Consider the following 25,188-nt stretch of genomic DNA (forward strand, 5'->3'; position numbering starts at 1 on the left):
CTATTTAAGTTTGACATACGATATTGACTGAATGTAAAAAAATAAATAAATTATACTGTCAATATGTAGTACGTTGTCTGAATAGGACTCTCATACGGAAGGACTAAAATAGCATCAAGAAATTCTGCCATTAAGTAGAATCTCTAGAAAAGACAAGACAAGAACCAATTAATTTTAAGTACACTATAATGTTGTAGCTTGAACACACATTATACCAAGAATTGTACATATTTCATAAGTCGTCTACTATACTCTATCTCAATATGCTATTAATTTTAACAGCCTATTAGGGAAAACTGTTAATAATCATAAATAATAAACTAGTTAACAATTAATTGTATTCATATTCCTTGATTTTGATCACCGTCTTTTCCTATCGCATCTGGATTAGCTAAGGGATCAAGGTCAGCAAAAAGGTCAAACCAGGCAGACATATCTGTTTTACTGCTCTTGTCAAACACTTTTGACTTGCTAGAATCCATTTTGTTGCTAGGCCCTGCGGGTCCGGTGATTGGTGCTTCAGATGTTGGTATATTCTGCTGGGAGACTGGTACGTCTGTCGGTTGGAGGCCAGGATGAGATGGTGTTGTTTCTGGGCCTAGAAGATATATATTAAGTATAATTAGAAAATATTCTTTTGAAAGCTATATTTCATATGGTTTCAAAACAGAAACAACATAAATAATAGGTTTTATTGTTTTCTTTAAACTGTGTAAAGAACACTACAACATTTTGCCAATGTTCATATCTGTACACGTTTTATAAAAATTCTTTATATTATATCAACTCATTTCTTACTATCACTAATATTAAGATAAGTTTTTTAAGTAAGCTGCTGCTTTAAGGATTTTTTCGAGAGTTTTTCCAACCTTCAGAAGTCCTTTATTGACACCGAAGTGTTTAAGGTGATATCGTGAATAATGTTGCCGAACTACCAACAGCAAAACAAAATTAAAATAAACTTCAGTTTGATAAAAAAAAACATTTGTGCATACATGTTTTGTTGTTACGCCGAAAAGCTCTCGCAAAAAATCTGTAAACGCAGCAGCTGATATAAACTAATTAAAAAATTGTAAAACCTTCGGCGTATTTTCAAAATGTATATATGTAAGTTTTTTCAAATTGAAAAAATAGAGGTTTGTATCACATAAAATACAATAGTCAACAAGTTATTTCGTTCTATTGCAGGTGTCAAAATCAAGGAAACGTCATAGCGATTGAATCCACAGATAGTGGTATCATGGTGTGTTAGAACAGCAAGGCACACTTAGATAAAACCAGATTAGTTTCATGCAAATTGAACTAAAGCAATTGCGATGTAACTTAATTGATCTCCCTGGAGGGATCGCAACCAATGCTTACACCCGTCGAACTTAATGCAAGAGTGATGATGGGAGATGAGAATGATTAGTGCTAATTGGGCAAGATAATCACACAACTGACCTTCAAGGCACAGGCATGTTGTTGTCAAACGCCTAAATAACACTTTCAGTGCTTAAATTATGCCGCTAATAGATTCAGAATATTGATATTCAATTATCATGAACAATGTTTACAAATGCATCTTCACACTGGTGAAGGGTAAATTTATAGTACAATTAGTGTTCAGAATTGTTTCTAAGTTTCTAATTATTTTTTATTCTAAGAATCAACAACATAATATTCTAATTCAACCTAATTTAATATACTAAATTAATTATACTGATAGTAATAACATAATAAGTACTGTAGTAATTAGTATATTATCATTTAATAATAATTTTTTTTCTCTCTTATGATTTCTAAGACAAACAGATGCTTTTGTTGCAAATGCCATCCAAATTATTAATTCTTGTCATTATCGATTAAATGTATTATAATATACAGCCCGGCGCACACTATAGCTATCGGCTGAGCCAACTGGCACGAATAACACTTTGCTCACAGTGTGCGCCGGACAATTTGTGAGGAATCGGCCACGTGAGGAAAATATCTATCATGTTTAATATTTGTCGTCATGCGTGTCATTTTCTTCAAGTGTACGCCGAATGTAAGCTAACAAACAGCTCACTAAAAAATTCCACTGCACATGCGTTCTAATTTATTATAATATGTCAGCTCGCGCCATATACCGTAGTATTAGTAATTATCCAATCAGAAATTTAGTATGCGTCCAATAGAACACAATCACAGTTTTTTAGCAAATTTTTTAGGGACCAAAAAGTTATTCGTGCCAGTTGGCTCAGCCAATAACTACAGCGTGCACCGCAGGCTTTAGACAATGTAAATGAAACTTTTTAAACAACTTTTTTTAAATTTTTAACTTTTAAGCTTAATATGCATTTTTATTGCATTTTAACTTCCAAATTGTAACTGCATTTTACAACTTAAGTTTCGTGCAATTATGTGTGTGTATTCTATAATATTTTTTTTTGTATTTTATATATTATCTGTTTTTTATTTGCTAATCTATAATATGAATTTCTATTGTTATTTTATGATGATAAATAAAGCATTTCCGTCTTCAGTAATTTAGGCATCATCAACACACCTGATTGTAATGACATTTGGTCCATACTTTGATTCACGTCTAGAAGCATTGACGGTAGAAATTGAGCTGCTGATTCTGATATTCCCTCCTCTCCTATTATCAAACCAAAATCACCAAAGTATGACAGACTATCGCTTTGTCCAGAACTTTCACCGAACATTGGTATTGATGGCGTATTAAGAATCTCATTAAGTAGTTCCATGTCGTTGCGCTCTTTCTCGGTTTTACCCATTTGATCCTCCATTAAAAGGTCACCTGGAAAAAAATGAACAATATAATATTATGTTTTTGTTTACATTATTCCTAATTTGAAACATCATAAACAAAACAACATGAACAATAACAAGAACAATGAATACAACAAGAACAATGAATACAACATGAACAATGAATACAACATGAACAATGAATACAACATGAATGATAACATGAACAATAATGACAACATGAACGATAACATGAACGATAACATGAACAATGATGACAACTTGAACAATGGTGACAACATGAAAAATGACATGAACAATGACGATAACATGAACAATGACAAAATGAACAATGACAACATGAACAATAATGACAACATGAACGATAACATGAACAATGATGACAACTTGAACAATGGTGACAACATGAAAAATGATAACATGAAAAATGACATGAACAATGACGACAACATGAACAATGACAAAATGAACAATGACAACATGAACAATAATGACAACATGAACGATAACATGAACAATGATGACAACTTGAACAATGGTGACAACATGAAAAATGATAACATGAACAGTGATGACATGAACAATGACGACAATATGAACAATGAAAACATAAACAATGACAACATGAACAATGATAACATGAACAATGATGACAACATAAAATGATAACATGAACAATGATGACAACATGAACAGTGATGACAACATCAATGACAACATTTTGATATTAAAATTCTTGATTCATTAGAATCCCATAGAAAAGAATAATGTACAAACTTTATAGAATAAAATGTAAGTGCATTGATTATAAACATTAAATGATTGAAGTAGAATAAACAATGTAGATTAGTGTGAGGTTAAGTAATGTTATAGGTCTACTAAAAGCCTACTTTTCTCTAAAGTAAACTAAGTGTTTAGCCAGGTATAAAATCATAGGACTCGTCTATGACATTTGAAAAAAGGATGATTGTAAGTCTTTCAGGTTTTAACCCTATTTTACTTCACTGTCAGGCCTCAACTGGAACTACAATATATACAAAGGGCTGGATTATACTTTTGTCAAATGTGGTAATTGAATTAAGATTACAATTTTACTAAACAAAATCTCTTTTTATGTTTGATAATTTTTTTCCTCTACTATATCAGTCAGCGTATGTCAGTGTCTTTCTTTGGAAACTATTGTCACTAAAACCTATAATAGAATTGTAAATAAAGATGCCATCCAGTTTTCGTCATACAATAGAAAACTTGAGTGGTGCATTAATTCTTGTATCCTACATATAGTTTATTATTGTATACTTCCGGCAAAATTTGTCATTATATATATTTTTTTTAATGTATTACCCCTGTGAGACAACTTACATTTCCCACATTGATTGAATTCTTTGTAAATGTACTTGTACTAATTGTTTTCACCTTTTGTGACTGACAATTTACCGGTGTGTATAAATTTTATTTTATTTTATTTTATTTTATTCAAACTCATTCAACAGCGGGAAACCCGCCCCTTACAGAATGGAATAAACTATAACATATAAATATATATATAAATCTTAAAATCTAACAATACAAAATTATACAATTTTACTAATTTTATTACAAAAACAATTATAACGGTCAAAAAAGAGATCAATAGAATTATCTTTAACTACACAATTATTAAAGTATTCAAGTACTATTAATTTGCATTTTAATGTGATTCACGTCTTTCCATAACTTGTTAATCTTCTTACAACAGTCAATTAAGTCCTCTTAATTGGTCTTTCCATGTTGCATGAGATATTTAAGGACATGTAAGGGCGTGTGGCGCAGATCTGCGCTGCTGTTTGGGACAGTCCAATTCAGGCATTAAGGTGACACTTTCCTGTGAAACTGAAGAGGGGTGGGTAATGTATGCTTCAACCCTATTCAGGGGACAGCTCTATAGGGAACAATTGAGTCCTAAAGATGTCCTCTAAAGAGGGATAGTAAGTTATAATTAAGAAAACTAGGTGGACTACAACAATATTATACAAATAAAGTAAATGAGGAAGATAAATATTATGAGTTAGTTATCATCACTAGATAGATACAAGAAGGCATTAATTAGTGAAATGAAAACATTTTCATAGCCCATCACCAACATCGTTAGGAAAAAATTAATAACCTCAATTACAATGAAAATCAATATAGAGAGATATAAGTAGATGATAAGGATACCGCTCAAGAAAAATAATAAAAAAGAATTCGCAATTAAAATAATTAGTTACGAATCTTCACACCTGAGCTAAATACGCTTGGGGTATCCATGGTAACTGATGACAAATCTAAATCCAATAGGGACACATCGTTATTTCCTCCTAAAATACTCAAATAGGCGCTCATCTCACCGTTATCATTTCTGGAATTGTCTGGATTTTCTAACACGGGGAGATTGTCTTGTCCGTTGCTTTGTTCGGTAGAATTAAACCTGCCCAGCACGTCTTCAAACTCACCCTTTTGCTGTATGTTTGGTAGATGTTTCTGAAGTTCACGAAGCTCGTCTTCAAATGATATTAGCCTAAGAAAAAATGTAAATCATAAATTTATATTATTCTTTAGTATTTATAAAAAAAAACACATTATTATTATTACAAATGACTGTTTATTATATTCCATTCTAATGTCTGTCAATAATGTACGGACGTAACTTGTACAAATCCAATGGTACAAATTAATGTTTCAAAACACAAAATCTAAACTGAATGAATTAATTTTTTAGTTAATTCCTACTGCATTATTTCAACTGCAACAAGTTAAGCTGATTTAATGAAACCAGTTTGTACACTGTAAAAAGAAACAAAAAATATATTCTCAAAAAAAACATGAAAAATGAAGATTAATAAATCAATTTGTGAATAAACCATATTTCAGTTTTAATAAAGTTATTCACTTCCCTAGAAAAAAAAAAAAAATGATTTTATTCAAAAACAATTGTCTGAAAGACAATTTCACTATTTTTTGCTTTATATTACAATTTTTTTTATGTAAATTATTATTTTTTTTAATCCAAATTTTTTGGTCAACTTCAATAACTATTATGTGACAACAAAACAATATTTTAAACGATATTTTTTGCCAGCGTGACAATATATGTCAATTATTACAGAAATCACATTCCATTATTTTACACAGTTTTTCAGTACCTGTCCCTTTCATTTTCTTCATTTCCTTCCTCTTCTTTTACTTCTTCTGCTTCATTGTTTTGTTCTTCTTTATCATCTGATGACTTTTTCCCATTTTCTGCTAACTCCTTTAAAACAATCACACATTTATATTAGAATTTGTTACATATAATTTCCACAAAAATATTATACATGTAAATGTTATGAATATAGTAATAAAAAATCGATTAATATATATTTATAAAAAATATGTGCTTTAAGAATATACTCTTTTAAAAAAATATAAATAAATTGCTCAATCATGAAACTCCTGTCTACACTACCAAAATGTATGCATACTGATGTCATATCACTACCATATTTGGGCACATCACATAAAGACAGAGCTTAAGATACATTGATACCACCAATAGAAAATGATATATAAAACAAAGTGATAAATTTAGATAGGTCAGTCCCACTATCAGTCCCAAATGTATTAATTAGGAACAAGCAAATTCATATAATTTTACATAATTAATAACAATTTGAGGTTATCACAAACAACAGTTTTTCTAATAGAGATTATTGATACAATATATATATATATATATATTATTATTTTTCCTATTTTAACATCTATTAACTAGGCTAACTGATCAACTAACAAAAATACTATACATGTACAGTACTAATACTATCAAAGAACTTATAACACAAGAATCTCCTGTTCTTCAATTTGCATTCAAAACACAGTATCGGAAGTACAGGGTTAAAAGGTCAAACTGGGCGACGCCATTTCACAGCATGGAGCAGCGCCCCCTCCAAACTAGGAAGTCAATTACTCTACCCCCCCCCCCTAGAGTATTAGCAGATCCCCTCTATGATTTTGACTTTCTAATTTGATGCGGGCGCCCTACTCCTCAGTAAATTACTCTATCCCCCCTAGAGTAGTAGCAGATCCCCTCTATGATTTTGACTTTCTAATTTGATGCGGACGCCCTACTCCATGGCTCACAATGGCACCACCCATTAGCTCTATTCTATCCCACAATGCCTTTCGAAATTGTTACGCGCTTTGGACGAACAGGAGATTCTTGGTTATAAGTTCTTTGATACTATATTATAGATTTGTAGATGTAGGCCAAATGAGTGCTGGATTTAATGGGATCTACTGTTAAATCTTTTGAATTGATTAGGTCATAAATATTTGTCCTAAGTGAACTCTAAAAATGATTATCCTAAATATCTAGCTCTATATGCCATAGGCCATATATTTTTTACTTCACTTTTAATAAAACCATAGACATGTTTTTTTCCGTCAACCTATAGAGAATTTAATCTATATTTCATTTTGTTTAAGAATGTACCGTTAAGATAAAAATGTAGTATGGTATTTTGTTTACACTAGGTATGTTCATCCTAATAATTATTTCACTTTTAATAAACCATAAACAAATGTTTTGCCCTCAAACTATACAGAATTGAATTTATATTTCAAGATAGTTATTTGTTTAAAAATGTACCGTTAAGATAAAAATGCAGTGTTGTTTTTGTTTTACACGTAGGTATCATAATTTATGTTAATATTTATTTCATTTAAAAAAACAACAACGCAGGAATGTTTAGAACCATGATCAAATATTTATTGACTAAGATTCAAGATTTGCGTGTATAACTAGTTTGCTATTACACAAAATGATATCATTAATCAACAGGCATGGAAGTCCATAGCCCACTGATGTATTCGACAATCACTTTGTGCAGTTAATTACTGCTTGGGGATTCTGATAATACATCAATTTAATATTAACATTTGAGTGGATATCGTTACGGGAAATGGTCAGATGGACTTAATTGTATACAGTATTGGTGCTACTTAGCTTTTACAGTTTCAGTCAAATGACGTACTTATTGTCAACAATTATAGCACTGCTTAAACAACCTCCCTTTCTAATAAGTAGCCATTTTAAAAGCGTCCTCTCCCCCTCCAACCCCCCCCCCCCTTTAATTACAAAAAATTGCTTCTGTTGTGAGCTTTGATTCTTTTGGACTGATGGAGGTCCTAGACTACTTTTTATAGTGTGTGTGATCAATTTCTCATTCATCATAAACTTGAAAGTTATTCATAAAAATAGCTTATATTTACACCTCAATATTAAGCAGAAAGGCTTATTCAAAACCAATGTATTCTACCTACAACATTTTAGTGGCTAGGAACATTGTGTGTTCATTAACAAAGAAGAAATCTACACTGGAGTTTTAATTGATTTTGACACCTAGGTGTATTAAATGGGTACCCGTTAGATAAAGACACAAGTTTCTGCTGATTTACTAGCTGTATTATTATTACTATTATTATTCATACGTGTTTGATCCAATGACCGGAGTAATAATGTTCAGCGCATTGAGAGCTTGCTTATATGCGCTATATAAAAATGAACTATTATTATTATTATTATTTTATATAATACCATAATCCATATAACCAAATATAATCCCACTCCATAATTTAGGCTAAGTACAAATGCTTATGCAATCCAAATATAATCCCACCGCAAATTATGTAAATAGTCACCCTGCTACTGTACGACGCAATCGGGAAGGCTTCCCGATTCATCGCAGTCAAATCGGCAAAGTTCAACCATGTTCAACTTTGCCGGCGATGAATCATATATGCGTACCAAAGAATATTTAGCGCTCGCGTACTAGATCCCCGATAAATTCTAGCGTTTCCATAGAATCGCTACGCTCTGTCGTGTAGCGATTTTATGGAAACCAAGCTTTACACTATTAAATCTGTTAAATCTATGTGCCTAACAGTAGAAAAATATACATTAAATACATAGTTCTAAGTTGAGTCTCAAAGTCTCTAGCTTTGGCAATCCATAGCGATGGAAAAATGCAAATGCGTAATTGAGTAAACACTTATGTGTTCATGTAATACGTAAAGGTAATATCTCATGTGCGTGTGGAAACATAACTCGGAAATTGGTTACGGTGAAATCTTATGCTTCATTTGTAAATGAAAATGAAATTATGTGTGACAACCTTTGGTCCTGTTTATTTAAATGACATAATATGAAAAGTAATGTATGCAGAAAAATAATATGTTGATAAACAGTAATGTATACAATTACATGTATGAATAAACCCAACTCTCCCCAAACCTAAAAATCCAACCACCTACATATTTTCCTCTAATACCCATATCGACTCACACATCTGTCCCCATCCACCCACCCTGTCCATATTCAACACCAAAGTACGATTTCAAGCAGTTTTGTACATTATAAACAAATAGACTACAGTAATTTGGAATTGTATGATGACATGCATACCACATGCTTATTCTTCTTCCCTCTTGTTCAATTACAAATACTCACCAGCATGCAAGACATCATATTATAACGCTTGAATAAATTCCTGTCATCACTATTGTGGGTCACATGGCATGCAATAGCACGTACTATTTAGATCGTGTACATTTAAAAAATGTTTTCATGTATGGAAAAAAAATGTTCTCCCATATGGAAAAAAGTTGTACAACGCGATATCTCCTTCACAACAACAAGATCAGAACAATAGCAAAAATCTAATTAGACATGCTTTGATTCTTAAACTACATACATTATCTATTATTTGTATGATGTTAAACAAACAATTATAGCCATGAAGAAAAAAAAAAATGGTTAGTTTGTGGGGTGTTAGTATAAAAGCAACATGGTAGCAAAAAACACAAAATAATTAAGACATATCAGAAGCGGATCCAGGAGCATTAATTTGAAGTTTGGTGTTTATACTATACAGGTATTCTGTAAAGCATTGAACATGCACTCTCCACTTTACAAGTGCTGATGTAATTCTTAAACGCCATTTTTTCCCAATGCTGGATCCGCCACTGAATTTTATTTACTTTATGCCTGTTTCTCCTATTTCTTCGTTTGCCCTTGGCGCCTTTCTCCTCATCCTCGTCGTCCTCTGGAAGTAAATCTTTTGCACCTGACAATTTTGCCAGTTGTTTACTAGTTTCCGTTAAATCCTGAAGGAAGGGAGAGCAATAGACAGAACTCACACGCAATCAAATAACAGCAACGTAAAACAGTCATGAAATACGGCAAAGCAGGGAAAGGGTAATGGTAATAAAAATAGCTTTAAAATACATGTAACGATTAGCTAAACATTTACATATTAACATTTTATCTGTTTATTTTTGTACTAAATAATCCATGTATTTATAGGACCATCTCCTAAATGTACAACTATAACTGCAATTCTCTGTTAAAAAAGACTGGTCCTAAGAATATCCAAGTGCAGTACAACAGTACGTAGATCGACCACGGCTTTGAATCAATTATTTATGAAATAAATTGTATTTAAAAGGATATCTAGAAAACTAAGATCTATAAACTAATGCATAAGATTACTTAGTTTTCTAGATCTGATGTCTTAAATATAGATATACCTTTTCTAGATCTGATTTCTTCCAAATCATACGTGATCTCTCTCAACAGAAATAGGAATACTAAGTGAAATGTTATTGAACTTTATGTAATTAAATTCAATAAGATATCATTACTGTCATTATAACATGTCATTATTTGTGTATTTAGATTAATTCATGTTATTAAACAACTGCTTCCAATGTACTTTAAAGTTATTCTTAAATAGAAATTAATATTAAATTCTCAATACTTTCAATGATTTCTAACTTTGCTAAATAGTATTAAAAGAGAAAATAATATATGGCATTATATATAATATATACATATATATATATAAGGAATATTTTTTCAGTTGAGGAAAGTTTATATCATTCAAAGTAGAATTCAAAATACCAAACAAAAATTAACATGTGCATTAACAAAAAAAATGTCATTTAGAAAACCAAAAATCAGTAAATTATAAAAAATAAAAATGTAGTTTAGCTATCGAAAGTTTTGTGATTTGTAACCTAACAAATAAAAATTAAAAAGCCTACCCACAAACATGCAGCCTGATGTCATGCACAAACATGCATCAAGAAAAATGCATAAAATTCATGCAAATGAGTTACAGCAAAACAAATAATTAGTATTCACATTTACAAGTTATATATTATATTTATAATTATAATATTCATAAATTATTCTAAAATTTCATTAAAAGAATCATTTAATTAATAATTTATAAATGCTGATAAAAGTTTAAAAAAATACAAAATACTAAGTATAAATTTAACATACTTATTTTTTTTTAACACAACCATACTTACAACCAATGACATTATGCTAAAACCAGGATATTTAATTTTTAGTAGAAATTTAAAAAAAGCTAAAACATGCTAGAACTTTACTCACTTTAAGCATATTAAATTCATAATGCTGGTAGCCCTTGAAGCTTTCTTGTACGGCAGACATCGTACGTGATGTCCGCTCCCAGAAATGAAGAATCGCATTCTGATACGCGACAAGCGTATGCGAGAACATATTGCAACGACTGGCTCCTAGAAGATCTATTTTCTGACAGACATCGGTTTTAAGTTTGTCAAACTTCATCTTTGTTATTCTTACTTGAGCTTGCACCTGAAAAAAATAAAATATGATGCAAAACTTAATGTAAAAACTTGCGACGACAGAAAAAGCGCTTTAAAGGTTGATGTAGAAGCATCAATATTTAGGTAAGTCAGGCTTTAAATAATACATAGAGGTAGTGTTTATTGTGTTCATTGGATGCTTTGTCAGAAAACAGTATTTTTAACTCAAACAACAGTGATATACATAAATTATATACAAATGTACAACATACTTTTACATTAATAAAATAAATGTTGAAGTACTGTACACACAAATGGACACAAGGATAGACAAATCAACCGAATTACATTTACTCTCACTCTTCAGGGAGCAAGGTAACCATTTCTGACATTTAATTTCCCTCTAAATAGAAGTGCAAGGTAACCATTCTGACATTTAATTCCTCTTTTAGAAATAGAAGTGCTAGTGAGCAAGGTAACCATTCTGGCATTTAATTCCCCTTTTAGAAATAGAAGTGCCATTGAGCAAGGTAACCATTCTGGCATTTAATTCCCCTCTAAATAGAAGTGCAAGGTAACCATCCTGGCATTTAATTCCCCTCTAAATAGAAGCGCCAGTGAGCAAGGTTATTCTGGCATTTAATTTACCTCTAAATCTTTAGTTTAGATCCTAATTAGCGACCAAAGCTACTCAAGACCACTAAACTTAGGTCCCAAAAGAGGTCTTATTTTAAAATATACTTTATGCAGCCTCACATCTGAAAGGACCCAACACATTCAATTCTCACTCACAGATTTTACAATTACCATAGGTAGATTTATTTTCTTAATTTGACACATTTTCAAAACTTTTATAATAAATTTTACTTTAAATTCAAATTTATGATTTGTGAATACATATTTTATTTCATAGTTTAAATAAATTTACACATAGATAAAGTTGCACTTTGAGTGTGTTTGAGATAATCTAAACTTTCAAATTCAATGTAATGAATCTTGTATTTCATTTTCAACTGGATCCAAAATATATCATATTGGCTTCAATTTACACAGTTTTAACAATTTGCATGGTGAAGAATACCCTGTACATATTAATCAAATTCTTGGTTGAAGTTTTAGTTAAAATAATTTATACAATTTTCTGATGGATTATTTTCACTGAATCTTTTCTTTACAGTCATTGTATTTTGGCTAAACAAAATTTTCAAATTGGGTATTGAATAATTAAATGGGAAAAATTATTGAAAATAAAACAAAGGGTTTTTTGTATTGAACATGTAGTTCCCATAATGATTTGCTTTTATAATGAATAACTTTAGTTTTAATGGATTGTGAATACAACTTTTGAATTTGAATTAAATATTTGAATCAGAATAGTTTTCTTTAAAACATAACACATTTTTTACTATTTTTTACGCTTTTACTATCAGTATCTCTCAACCATTAAAAGTCAATGTATTAAACACACACGCTGTCTACAAAATTAAGAATTCTTTATTATCATTGATACCGCAGAGGCGTACTTAAAAAACCCAAGTGATACGACCACTCTATCTTGTCAGATATTTGATCCACTAACGATTTCAATCTTGAACGCAATTTACACAAAACTACAATATATATGTCTGAATCTTAATACCCATCTTAGCTTAGTTTGTTAATTTGAAACATCACATGGGTCTAATTTGCAAGTTACTCTTGACAACAGTCGCTCAATGTAGTCGTTTTGTTTCAAAAGGTGTTGTTTTCCTCCTCTATTTTCATGATGATGTCATAATAAAATGGTCAAGTGGGCAAAGAATATATTTTTAAACCTTCCTAGGGAGTGTTTTACGCATTTTAAGTTTCCGTTTTCATCATTAAAAGAAATTATAAAAAGACAATCAATTTTTGTCTACAACTGTACAGAAATTTAATTACAGTAAAACAATACTGTTGATGATGCACTAACTAAAAATGACCACGTTGAAGTCACGGTTGAGTGGGTAAGCCCATCAGCAAACTGTAAGCCATGAATGCAAATGTATGCAGGGAGTTCGAGTATAGTTCTAGATTTGACAAATACGTAAAACTTTAATGCCTTAATGTATTTTTCTACCGTCAATCCAATGAAAACCAGGTTGATAATTTCAATGTTCGACTTTTTACTCAAAATAAAATGATTCTACTACAGTAAGTATATCCTTGAAATTTGATTTGTTGAATTTTGTATCACATGTCATGCATATTTTCTCCTATTTTAAAAATCGGGGTACTTGGCAAGGTACCGTAAACTTTTGTAAGCATTTTGAAACAATTTTTTGATGTGGTAGGCTGGTGCAATGAAAAATATAACCTGTAGGCAGTCTATAACTGTCTTTGAATAGAACAGTCAATGTTTAACTTATATACAAATATACTCAAAATAACAGTATTATTTACTTTGCTAGATAGTTTTCACTGAATAATATAACTGTATACAAAATAAATATTAAAAATAATATATGTTATTGTGAAAAACGTGTTACTGTTATAAACTACAATATTGATCTAATTCTATTTATTAATTTGTTAAATTATTCATTTTAAAAAATACATTTATTAATACACCAATGAAATATTGAAAATCAATTCTACTACAGCGCACTATGTCGGTTGGTTGGTAAACACTACCTTGAGCACGCGAATGCAGGCATGTATATGGCGTTGTTTTATGGCAACTTTCTAACTTAATAATAATTGTGAATGCCTAATATACTAATATAAGTAAAAACATTTTTTAAATATAAAAGATAATTTATGAAAAATCAATATGTTGGACCCTATTACAATACTGATAGAGGGCTCACTTCATATTTAGAAATTATTTGGAACAACTTTGATTTAATCATCTTTCTAAACTTTACTAGCTGTGTATATGTATAACCGAAGGGACCTCACCTAGCTAAACTCTGAAGTTTACACACACAGCGACATCAACACTGGTCTTTTGTAACTCTGAATTTCAAAACAACTCTAAACATCAGGTGTTGTTTTGGGCTAGAAGGTCACTCTTGATCGAAACATTTATTGTATTTCTATTTATCATCAATATCTACATATAGAGTACTAGTATTTAAGATTTTTCTATAGCAAAACTCCAGTGGTAAAGGATTCATGTGAATGCGTTATATCTGGGATTTCTATTTCATGTGAAGTGCACTAGCGGTACGGAGACACTTGGGCGCTTCTCCAGAGTTTATTGAGAGCGTTTAATGTGAAAGGGGTATTACTTACCTTTTTAAATTGTCTAGCTGTATTTATGAGGGCATGTCACGCAGTGTGCTGGACGTTGGATTACTGGTCATGATATTCTGGTTCGAATTCAACTCTCGCCGCATTGCTTGTATCCTTAGGCAAAATACTTTACTTACATTTCTCTCTCTCTCTACCCTGATTACTAGCTGCATTATGGGAGTATGTTTCCATACGTGTTTGATTTAAAAAATGGCCGGGTAATAATGTGCAGCATAGTGAGAGCTTGCTTATAATAATGCACTATATAAGAATTACTATTATTATGTGTATATCAAAAGAGACCTCAAGCATACCTTCCTAAATTTTTCTAGTTGTTTATGTGTATCAGGATCTAATTCCTTGGAAGCATCCTTCATCCAGAGCAAGGCGGCACGATAATCAACCCTAGCTCCTTCCATTCTGTTGATTGTCATTAATGTGTCTGAAATAGCACGATATCGAAACGTCTCCACTTCCTGGTATAATCTCACTAGCGGCGCACGCAAAGATAATCTACAAAGTAGAAACAGGAATAATGTTTTAAAAATTATTTTATTAATTTTATGCCTTTAGACACATGGCCAAGGATTACCAAAAACTTAATCACTGTCCTATCAGATAGGTGGTAATCACCCTGACACAGGGGTTATTTTGTCAACCAGGACACCAGGGTAACCCTCTACTAATCTCAAATGATGAACTGGGTTCTTTAAAGTGCACAAGGCTAACTGTGTACACTGGACCTACGGTTTATAGTCCTTATCCGAGAAGACCTGTTCCATCATGAAAACTAGTCGATCACGAGTCGATCTCGAACCGATGCCAATATTGTTGGCTCTTTAGGTACTGTATACGGTGCCCCTGCCATAACCGCTCAGCCATTTGACTCAATTATAATAGTGACATACATGTAAATGTAAAACACTAGTTGACTGACATTTTCACTGTTCTATAGAGTAGCGAGCCTTCTTTGTTGAGCTGGAACTAAATACGGTTTCGTGCTAAGAAAACTGTACTATTTCTATGTTCAGTAATTGATCCAACGATTGCAAAAGGCAACATAATTACATATAAATATTTCAGAGAGGATTCGGAAACTTAGAGCTTTGCACATTACACACAGAATTCCCGTTTCAGGACGGTACTGTAGACACAAGATCAAGACAAGTGGAAAGTGTATTCACAATTGTCACAGTCTGTTACATTACCGTCCATCGCAAAACAAAATATTGCTATGATCACTATTATTGTCTTGTCCTCATCATCATATCATATTATGATATCAGGTGATACGATATTTACACAAAAACATTTCTATAAGTAAATGTGTACACATCTGGCTCGTGTGCACTTTAAAGAACCCAGTACATCTTTCGGAAGAGTAGGGGGGGTTACCCCTGTGTACTGGTCCATTCAGCACCTGTCGTTGTGGACAGACGAACAGGCACTGTTTGGTGGCAGCACTCGACACAAAGGGACTCTTAGAGGAGTATGTGGTATGTGGCAATTCAGCCCAGCAGGCTGCAAGTCGCAGGTTATTTACATACTATACTATAGGTGGCAGGCAGTCAGGCTACCTTTGTTCAGATGCTGAGCTTTGTGCTTTACCAACAGCAGCCATCATCTTCCCTGCTCTTGTCTTGTTGTGTCCGCTATGAGATTTCAAGAAGCGTCCCATTGCATTTTCTTCTTGGGAAAGAGCTTTGAATATTAAGTATATATATTAGTATAAATTTACTTTTAAAATGCATACTATAAAGCTCTGTCTACACTATCAAACTAGTTTGACGAAAAAATAGTAATGTGCCCAAATATGGTAGCGATATGCCCAAATATGGTAGCGATATGCCCAAATATGGTAGCGATATGCCCAAATATGGTAGTATAGTAGTGATATGACATCATATATTTAACACATAACGTTTGATAGTGTTTACAGAGCTTAAGAGAAAGTGTTTGTTCCTTTGATATTGCATCTATACACATAGGATATTGAAATAAACTGGAATTATATAAGGAAGGTTTTAAACTACATATTAAAAACTTTGTTTTCTCCTAGACAAAAATAATTGCATATGACTGGGTTTTTAGTAAATCTGTTATTTATATTATTTATTGACAAATTATATTATACTATAATAGAATTTACAATAAATAGAATTGCTACAATTTACATATTCAAACACACACTGAAAAACAAAAATAGTCTCTATTGACATTCAATTGATATTAAAATAAACTTACAGCATATGTTATCTTGGTACCTTTCAATAACTCTCAACAAATCCATACATGTTTTCTGAATTGTGCTGAAAAACTGTAAACAATCAAACAATATATGAATTTATTTTTTTAATTTTTTTTATTTTATTCAGTTGTCAACCAACAGCGATGAAACCGCCACTAACAGGTTGAATGAAATGAATATTTATTTGGTTCACACTGGCGGCAACAATACAGCCTCTATTAATGAGAAACCTTGAGGACCCACCAAGCTGAAGTTGTAACACAATATAAGTATCTGGGCAACATGATTGATAATAAATTAAACTGGAACCCCAATACTGATAAATTAGCTGCCAAATGTAACCAATGTCTTTATCGTTTAAGAAAAATGAATAAGTTTAATGTATGTAATGTTTTTATGAAACTGTTTTATGAATCTGTACTCTGTTTTTGCTGCATTGTTTGGGGTAACAGTATTACCAAAGCCAATTACAATAGACTGAATAGGGTAGTGAAGACAGCTAGCAAAATCATAAACTTAAACCCCTTAGAAAACATGTGCTATGATCTTGTAAATAAGAAAGTTAAATCTATTATCACTGATGATACGCATCCCTTGCATGGGGAGTTTATAGTTAATAGTCTGGTAGATTAAGAATGATGCGTTTTAAAACAACTCGATTTAGGAATTCCTTTCAACCTTTAAAGTTTTGATATTTTGCAAGTGTTGTAAATTTTTTCTACTAATTGAGTGTATTCTTTTTCGCAACAAGAAGACAAATTTCATACTGTACTATCCTGGTTTGCATGACAATAAATGATCTGTATCTGTATTGATAGGAGTGTCTCATGAATAAGGGCTGGTCATAGTTTTAAAATATTTCCCCTTGTTGTATGTTTCATGCGAAAATGTCACCTGAACAGGTATAGCATAAAGAAGTTGGTTTGTATTTCTACCAACTATATATTAAGCATTTTAAATCATAAGCTTGATTACTGCAAGTTATAAAGGCTTACATCAAGTTTAGCATCTAATTCTGCATCTCCAGCTACTACAAACTCATCCTCTTTTTTACCAAGCTTCTTTATCATTGCTTGTTTTGTCTTCCAATACTGCTTCTGTACTTTGCTTGCTACAGATTTCGAGTTCTTCTCTTGTGCAACAAAACGATCATATGACGAGTATGCATAACTCCCTTCATAGCTATAAATAAAGACAAAATGAAAATGGGTATTTAGAAAAATAATAAATCAGAGAGTATCAAACTCATGTTTCCAGCTTTATGTTGAAGTCTAATTGAATAGGAACTCTTTACAACATTTATTTTTTTAAACAATAAGCCACGCTTATCATTAGGAACAGGCACAAATTATTATGAATAGGAGTAGTGTACGATTACTGTATATGATGAGTATAGTCCCAGGGGGCCTGTGTATGATGTGTATTTTGGTAGAATTAGGGGGTGGGATACATAACAATAGTAATGTGTTTCAACTTTGCCTAGTTTAAATATATATCTGAGCATAGGATTGTACTCAGTAATATTTGGAGTTAGAATGAATACGGTAATTAAACAATTTAACATTATAACATTTTTATTTTGTGAATTTGGGGGAATTGGTAAGATTTGGAATCTAACAACTTGTATCAAACAATACAGATCACCATTTAGTGAGAATATGCCATACAATGCAATCAACATGAATGAATGAAATCTATGGATGTATAAACATTGTGAACACAGAAACATGAATTATTCAACTATTGTACTACTAGACCAACACCACTAAGCAACATTGACTACCAAGTAATTACATTAAGACTCCAACACCAAATAAATTTAATATCACCACTTGCCTGGAGAAATCTTCCTCGAGTCTGTTGCATTGGTACATAATAAAACAGTGTTAGTGTGTGTACACAAATTTATAATTTTACATTATATAACACATCATCATCACCTCTGACATGAATTCCAACTTTGACTCTGGATAACTATTGCACCTTAATATTAAAACTTACCAGACCATAAAACAAATTATTATATATCTACTTTCAACACAATTCAATGAAATTGTACAACAGGGAAAAAAATAGTGCTAACAAAGGACCATGGTTTATCTGGTTCAGCAATAGAAATATTCCAAGGAAGCCTTTAAGCTCCGTCTGCACTATCAAACTAGTTTGAAAAAAAAAGTGTGATGTGCTCGAATATTTTTAGTAGTGTAAACAGAGCCTTAGATTTCAATCTTTTGAACTATACTAAGACCAAGGAATACAATAGTTACAGACGAAGGACTATAAAAGTCACATGATGATCTTGTCTAGACCTCTGTAAAAGAAAAGAAAAACACTCCCTCACAAAGACATTGTTTATGACGCATCTTGTGTACCGTATATTTCGGTGTATAAGTCGCATCTGTGTATAAGACGCACCCCCTAACTGAGAGTAAAATATCGGTATTTTTTATATCATCGATGTATAAGACGCACCTTATAATTCATCAAAACAATGTTTTTTTAAATTGGACATAATCAATATTATTGTAATAATATATTTTGTTATATCTACAACGGCGTCCTTTATTTAGGTTTTTTCTTACTTAGGCTCGGCCCGCTCAGCCTCAACAAGTTGTTTCTAACTTGTTATTCATGAGTTTGAATTCGCACCCGCAACATCGAGTGCATGACCGTGTGTGTAACACGTACGTGTGTGGGCTAGCCTCGCTCGATCATTTCGAGAGGGCGCACGTTTTCACGGACAATCGTATTCGATTAGTTATGTATCCAAGAAGTGTGTACGCTAGGTCCATGCTATAATCACCTGGAGAATATACTAGTCGAATACCGTACACCATGTGGCCGCCAAGAAGGGCTTGTGTTGGGGGTACGGCGGTCGGCGATCGTGCGTATAACTACTGTATAAATAAATACTATTCCAATCGTACATAAACGTTTACAAATGAAATTTTATCGGAGCGCCTAAAACAGCTCCATAATGAACAAATCTTTTCATCATATTTAGTATAACATCATGCTAAAATGCCTTGAAAACTACGCAGAAGCAGGTTGCCGTCAGGTTAGTTACTGTAGCTAGGCCTAGTCTACTCAGGCCTAGCAAACGAGGTGACGATAGGGAGGCCTAGGCCTATGTACAATCTGTGTGGTGAGGCATTTATGTTCGGTGCACCTTTAATTTAGAGGTCAAATTTGCGTATCAAAAGTGCGACTTATACTAGGTATCCCAATGAAAAAATTCAGATTAATTTGTTTACATTTTGTTTCAGTTAACCATAAAGAACTTAATGTAATTAGCATTTTGCAATTTAAATGATTGAAATCCGATTACCCGTTCTAAAGTTATGGTTATTTAAAGTGGTAAAAAAATATACGATTTTTTGCCTAAAAATGGTGTTTTTTGCAGTTGAAATTGGAAGCATTTTTAAAAGGTTATAACTTTTACAATAATTAGTTAAAAGTTTTGAATTTTGTTAAACCTATAGATATCACAGAGTTGTACAACTCTATTTTTTTTGGAGCCTCAACGAAACCTATTTTTTAAATTATTGGTCCGCAAAGTGGTAGGAAAGCATTTAACGCCCATTTTTGCTGGAATTCCCTAAAAAATGAAAAAACTGCAATTTTTCAATGATCTGTAACTTTTGAACTACTGTACTAATTCCTTTAATTTTTTTTGTACTTGTTAGAATGTAGTGTATATTTCATTAATAAATATATTTTAGATGTGTATATGAAAAAAAAAAATTTTTTTAATGGTGAAATTTAAAATTATAAAAAAAAAATGAAAAAGTATGTTAAAAACGGTGTGTACTGTTTCCTTTCTTTTACACTAATTTTCGGTAAGTATAATTATTAGAATATTTTAATATACCTTATATTTATAATTTCAATCATAAATACTATTATATATAACTTTTGAATATGTAAAACAAGATTTTAGGCCCATATGATTATGACACCAAATCTAAGCCGGGCTGCTAAGTAAGATATGCTCTTTTAAGGCAAACGCACAATATGGGTCAAAATAAACTCATTTAAAATAATCAATGTTAATTAAAACAATTAATTGTTTACCTGAATAGTATATATAACATTATAAAAATTGTTTTCTTTTCGTATTATTACGTTATTAAATTGAAATACGGAGCTAAAGTTTAGGCCAAGTCACGGCTTACTCGCGATCAGTAGTCGCTCCCGTTAAAGTATTTCGGTCGCAGTTAATGACTTTCGGCCGCCGTATACAGAGTCAAATGTAACGTTGGTAAATTAGCTTAATAAATTTCCTCGGTACATTTTAACCTAACGCATTTGCATTGTATACTTGCATAATAAATCTTCCGCACATTACATCAATTTTAAGTTGTTAAATTAATGTGTAAAACCAGATATTCTACGACGGAAAAGGACATGTCAATCTCCGACATCGCTGCTGTCACACATCTCGCGTCGAGCCGGTCGAACTCGAGCGAGGAAAACTAAACAACGTGTTCAAAATATGGAACGTACCATTCGCTGATAGGGTGCATTAATGTATTTAACGGAAAACGCCACAACAAACACGCGCGTATTTTAGAGTACAATATTTTACTCACTACAATATTCACCGGATTATAATGGTTGGATCTTTAAAATTTTGAACGGGATTTACGCCTCATGCACCATTTTAAAATGTAGTTCGCACAATTACCATGCACAATACGTTTGTAAACTATGTTTTATCGATTTCAATGTAGATTTAGCTATAATTTAATACCAAAATCCATAATATTTTTCCATAAACGGTGAATCAAAATTGGATTTTTGTCACAAAAATTGACTTTTCGTTACGAAAAACCTATTTATAGAAGACGATTTTCATATCAAATTAAAGCTTATTTAAAGCCTGATAACATACAACAAAAATTAATCCGCTAGCTCCAATGGTAATCGTGCGATCGTGTTTTGAAAACTGATGGGGATTTTCCGATGAGGTTTTCAACGCGCGGAAATCGGCTCGACGGGATTTTAGAACCGTTTTAAAATCGCATTTTCTCGGCAACTAATTCATTAATTTTAATTATAAACACACTTATACATAGATTAAAACAAGTACTTTCAAACAATATAAATTTTGTAAGTATTAATTAAGATTGAATACGATTTATTTAACATCAAAGTCATACTACTTTTTCGAATTTCGTCAATATTTCAAAAGTGATACCCCTCTGTGCGCTTTCATTGGGATACCTACTTATACACCGAAATATACTGTATGTTTGTCTTTTGAACAGGATTTCCACCATTGAAATAATGAATTCACTTTGTTTATGGTAAATATACTTTTATAAATATAAAATATATTTATATATGATGTATGACAGAGCACCTGTTTATTTTAATGGTACTGTTAAATATCTACAGTATACAGAAAAAGTTGAAACTACTGTAATATATACCAAAGGAGACCAGCAAGCAACAAATCTATAGTAGGTCTATTATGCACTTGTCAATTGTATGACCCCTGGCAAACGTGTGTCATATGTCCGATGTGGGACATTCTTTTTAAATACAATGACGTCAAAACCATGATATGGTGGGTGGTAATTGACGGACATTGACACACCATGGATCATTGATGTGACGTATCGCGTCAATAATTGTTTGTAAATGACGCACCTCTCCCGGGAGTCGTATAGTGGTCATACACTTGACAAGCGCATTATTACTACCAGATTTCTAGTTACCACATTATAGATATGTCTGACTGTAACTCACCTGTTTGATGCCGCCATGTCTTTGCCTATTTCTACTGCTCTTTCTGGTTGTTGATTACGTAGCCTCTTGGGTAGGTCAAGTACTCTTGTCACTATATTCCTAGGCCTGCTGCTTACCTGTTGATAATCAGCAGAATCTACACACCCCTATACAAATTAAAAACATGTATTTTTGATCAATAACACAGTATATAGGCCTACTTTACTGTTCTTTTCAAGATAATAGCTTTATTCTTGCTTTTGAGATTCAGTGGTAGCTCTAATAATTAAAGTATTTAAGAATGAAGAACATTTGCATGTTGAAGGCATGCAGGAAATTTTATTCGGCCCTGAGACGATTCGGCCCGGGACGATTCGGCCTGGGGACGATTCGGCCCAGGACTATTCGGCCCGTGACGATTCGGCACACTTAAATTTATCGGCTTTGATATACATTTTATAAGCATAAAATAAGCTTTTTTCTTTAACTTTAATTTCAGAGAGACGATTTTTATTTTTTATACCGGTCCCATTAGATTCGACTTAGGCGGAGTCGACTGTATATGTAAAATAAGGATGTAATTAATAGTAATTTTATTTTCACTACATTTTGGTCATTGGATAAAAGCCTAGTGCAGTCAAACTATTATAAATATATCAAAACATTTTATACTAAATTTTAATAACTAAAAACCCAAAAATAAAGTAAGTGTGGACAGACACTTTCCGCATAAACTTATTTAAATATATTTCCTTGTACTTACCGCCATATGCAAACTTAATTTAAACTATTTATGTGGAAACTATACACTAGTGTATGCAGTTAAATTAGATATAAATAAAAACTATCTACATCCAAGATTCACCTGAGTAACTTTCAATAAAGGAGTTATTAGCACTGTTGACCCAAGGACATTGTAAAAAAATATAATTGTAAAAAAGGGTCTTAAAGTTTACAGCTATATAAATATAAGTTTTAAGAACCAAAGAAAAGGTTCTATTAAGGTCATCCAAACTATTGTGGTTGTTGAATCAAAGTTTAAACCACAAATCAGTATAAGAGCATGGGACACGGACAGGCTGGAAAGAGATAATAGGATTTTGTGTGCACAGTACAACCACTTTTGAAATGTTGTTGAAGATGTATCTGGACTCTGGATACATTATTTTGAATAATTATATAGAAAAATCTCCCAATACCGACTCTCTGAAAACCAGAAACTCTCCCAAAACCTTTCTATTACCATTAAAAACACATTTCAAATATCAGAATTTACGGAAAACAAAACACAGGACGACATAAAGGTGTCTGGTATTAGGAGAGTTGTAAATGTATTTCTTAATAGTACTAAATCATATCAACTGGTCAGCAATGTTGTAGAGACAAACGGATAGGACACATTATTATAAAATGCTACAAATGCAATTCTAGCCTATTTAAATGCATTGTTTATTTTTTTTATATATTACACCTTTCTAGACAATTTTATTTATAAAACACATATCACTTTATTTAAACACCCCAAATGTGTAACAGAACGAATATTATGGAATCTTCGCATAAGCAAATTACAGTAGGTCAAAGTTAAAACTCATAATGTAAATTATTATACTGTAGGCCAGTATTTTTTAGTATTACAGCAATATGGTATCTAAACACAGGCAAACTTACATAATTTAGACACTGGATTAACTGTGGATTAAGATTAGTTTACAAGCATGCATGCAGTATACAGCTTACGTTGTTTCAAGTTTTCTATTTGAATGATTTTCTGTTGAGCATAAATTCGTTTACAATTTACGATTCGAATAGAAAAAGTACTCAGCAAATATTTATGTTGATTACAAAAGTTCGCAATCGAATACAACAAAAAGGGTCAATAAATGAGATTGCAACGATCTACTAAAATGTATGCTTTAAGTGTTGTAAATTGGAAAAAATAACAAATCATATTCCAATAAATTATCAAAAATTCAGACAGTTCCTGGACTTGCAGTTAGAGAACAGACATCAATCAAACTTTGATCAAATTTAACCTCTAAAAAATAGATTGCTATCAGTCATAATTGTGAGTAAACCTGGCCTAGCCTAGTCGAACTCTTGTTCAATAAAAATCATTAAAAAAATAAAAGAAGCAAGACAAAACAAATCATGTGTGGAATAACCAGCCAGGGGAACTGACCGCGTTTATGATATGAGTTAGTAGCTAATTAAAAGGATTGAGCTTAAACCTATGCCTGCCCCTCACCAGTTTTTCTAGGCTAGCTAGGCCTACTGTCAGCCTTTATGCTATTATTATAGGGCTAGAATAGATAGCAGCTAAAGGTGGCCGGAGAAGGCTGGGCTACGCCTACGCCTTTTCCGCGAAGTAAGAGTTGGCCTAGGCTAGGCCTAGTTATTAGAAAGATATATTAAAATCTTTTATTTAAGATTTTTATTTTACTTTACGTATAAACAACTACATTATATTGAGATAAAAAGACAAAATACCTGCCTTTTTTAACTGTTTTTATAAATTAAATCGCCATGTTTGATTACGTCTCAATAAAAATTACAAA

At 32.0% G+C, this 25,188-nt stretch overlaps 1 protein-coding gene across 3 annotated transcripts; it reads right to left on the reverse strand.

Moving 5' to 3' along the window:
* Nucleotides 1-61: 61 nt before the first annotated feature.
* Nucleotides 62-25,188, reverse strand: LOC140040604 (islet cell autoantigen 1-like). Of its 3 annotated transcripts, none has more exons than XM_072086658.1 (12): nt 25,125-25,188; nt 22,652-22,797; nt 17,893-18,079; nt 16,894-16,966; nt 16,227-16,350; nt 14,964-15,162; nt 11,219-11,443; nt 9,796-9,921; nt 5,922-6,028; nt 5,127-5,296; nt 2,531-2,785; nt 62-598 (listed from the first exon to the last, which is right to left on the reverse strand). In XM_072086658.1, the coding sequence occupies exons 2-12, from the start codon at nt 22,666-22,668 to the stop codon at nt 342-344; spliced, it is 1,740 nt and encodes a 579-aa protein (XP_071942759.1). In that variant the 5' UTR covers nt 22,669-22,797; nt 25,125-25,188; the 3' UTR covers nt 62-341. The 3 variants fall into 3 exon arrangements, with proteins under 3 accessions (XP_071942759.1, XP_071942758.1, XP_071942760.1); XM_072086657.1 differs by having other exon boundaries at nt 5,019-5,296; XM_072086659.1 differs by lacking the exon at nt 9,796-9,921 and having other exon boundaries at nt 5,019-5,296.

This window comes from Antedon mediterranea, chromosome 2, assembly GCF_964355755.1.
Source record: "Antedon mediterranea chromosome 2, ecAntMedi1.1, whole genome shotgun sequence".
Classification (NCBI taxonomy): Eukaryota; Metazoa; Echinodermata; class Crinoidea; order Comatulida; family Antedonidae; genus Antedon; species Antedon mediterranea.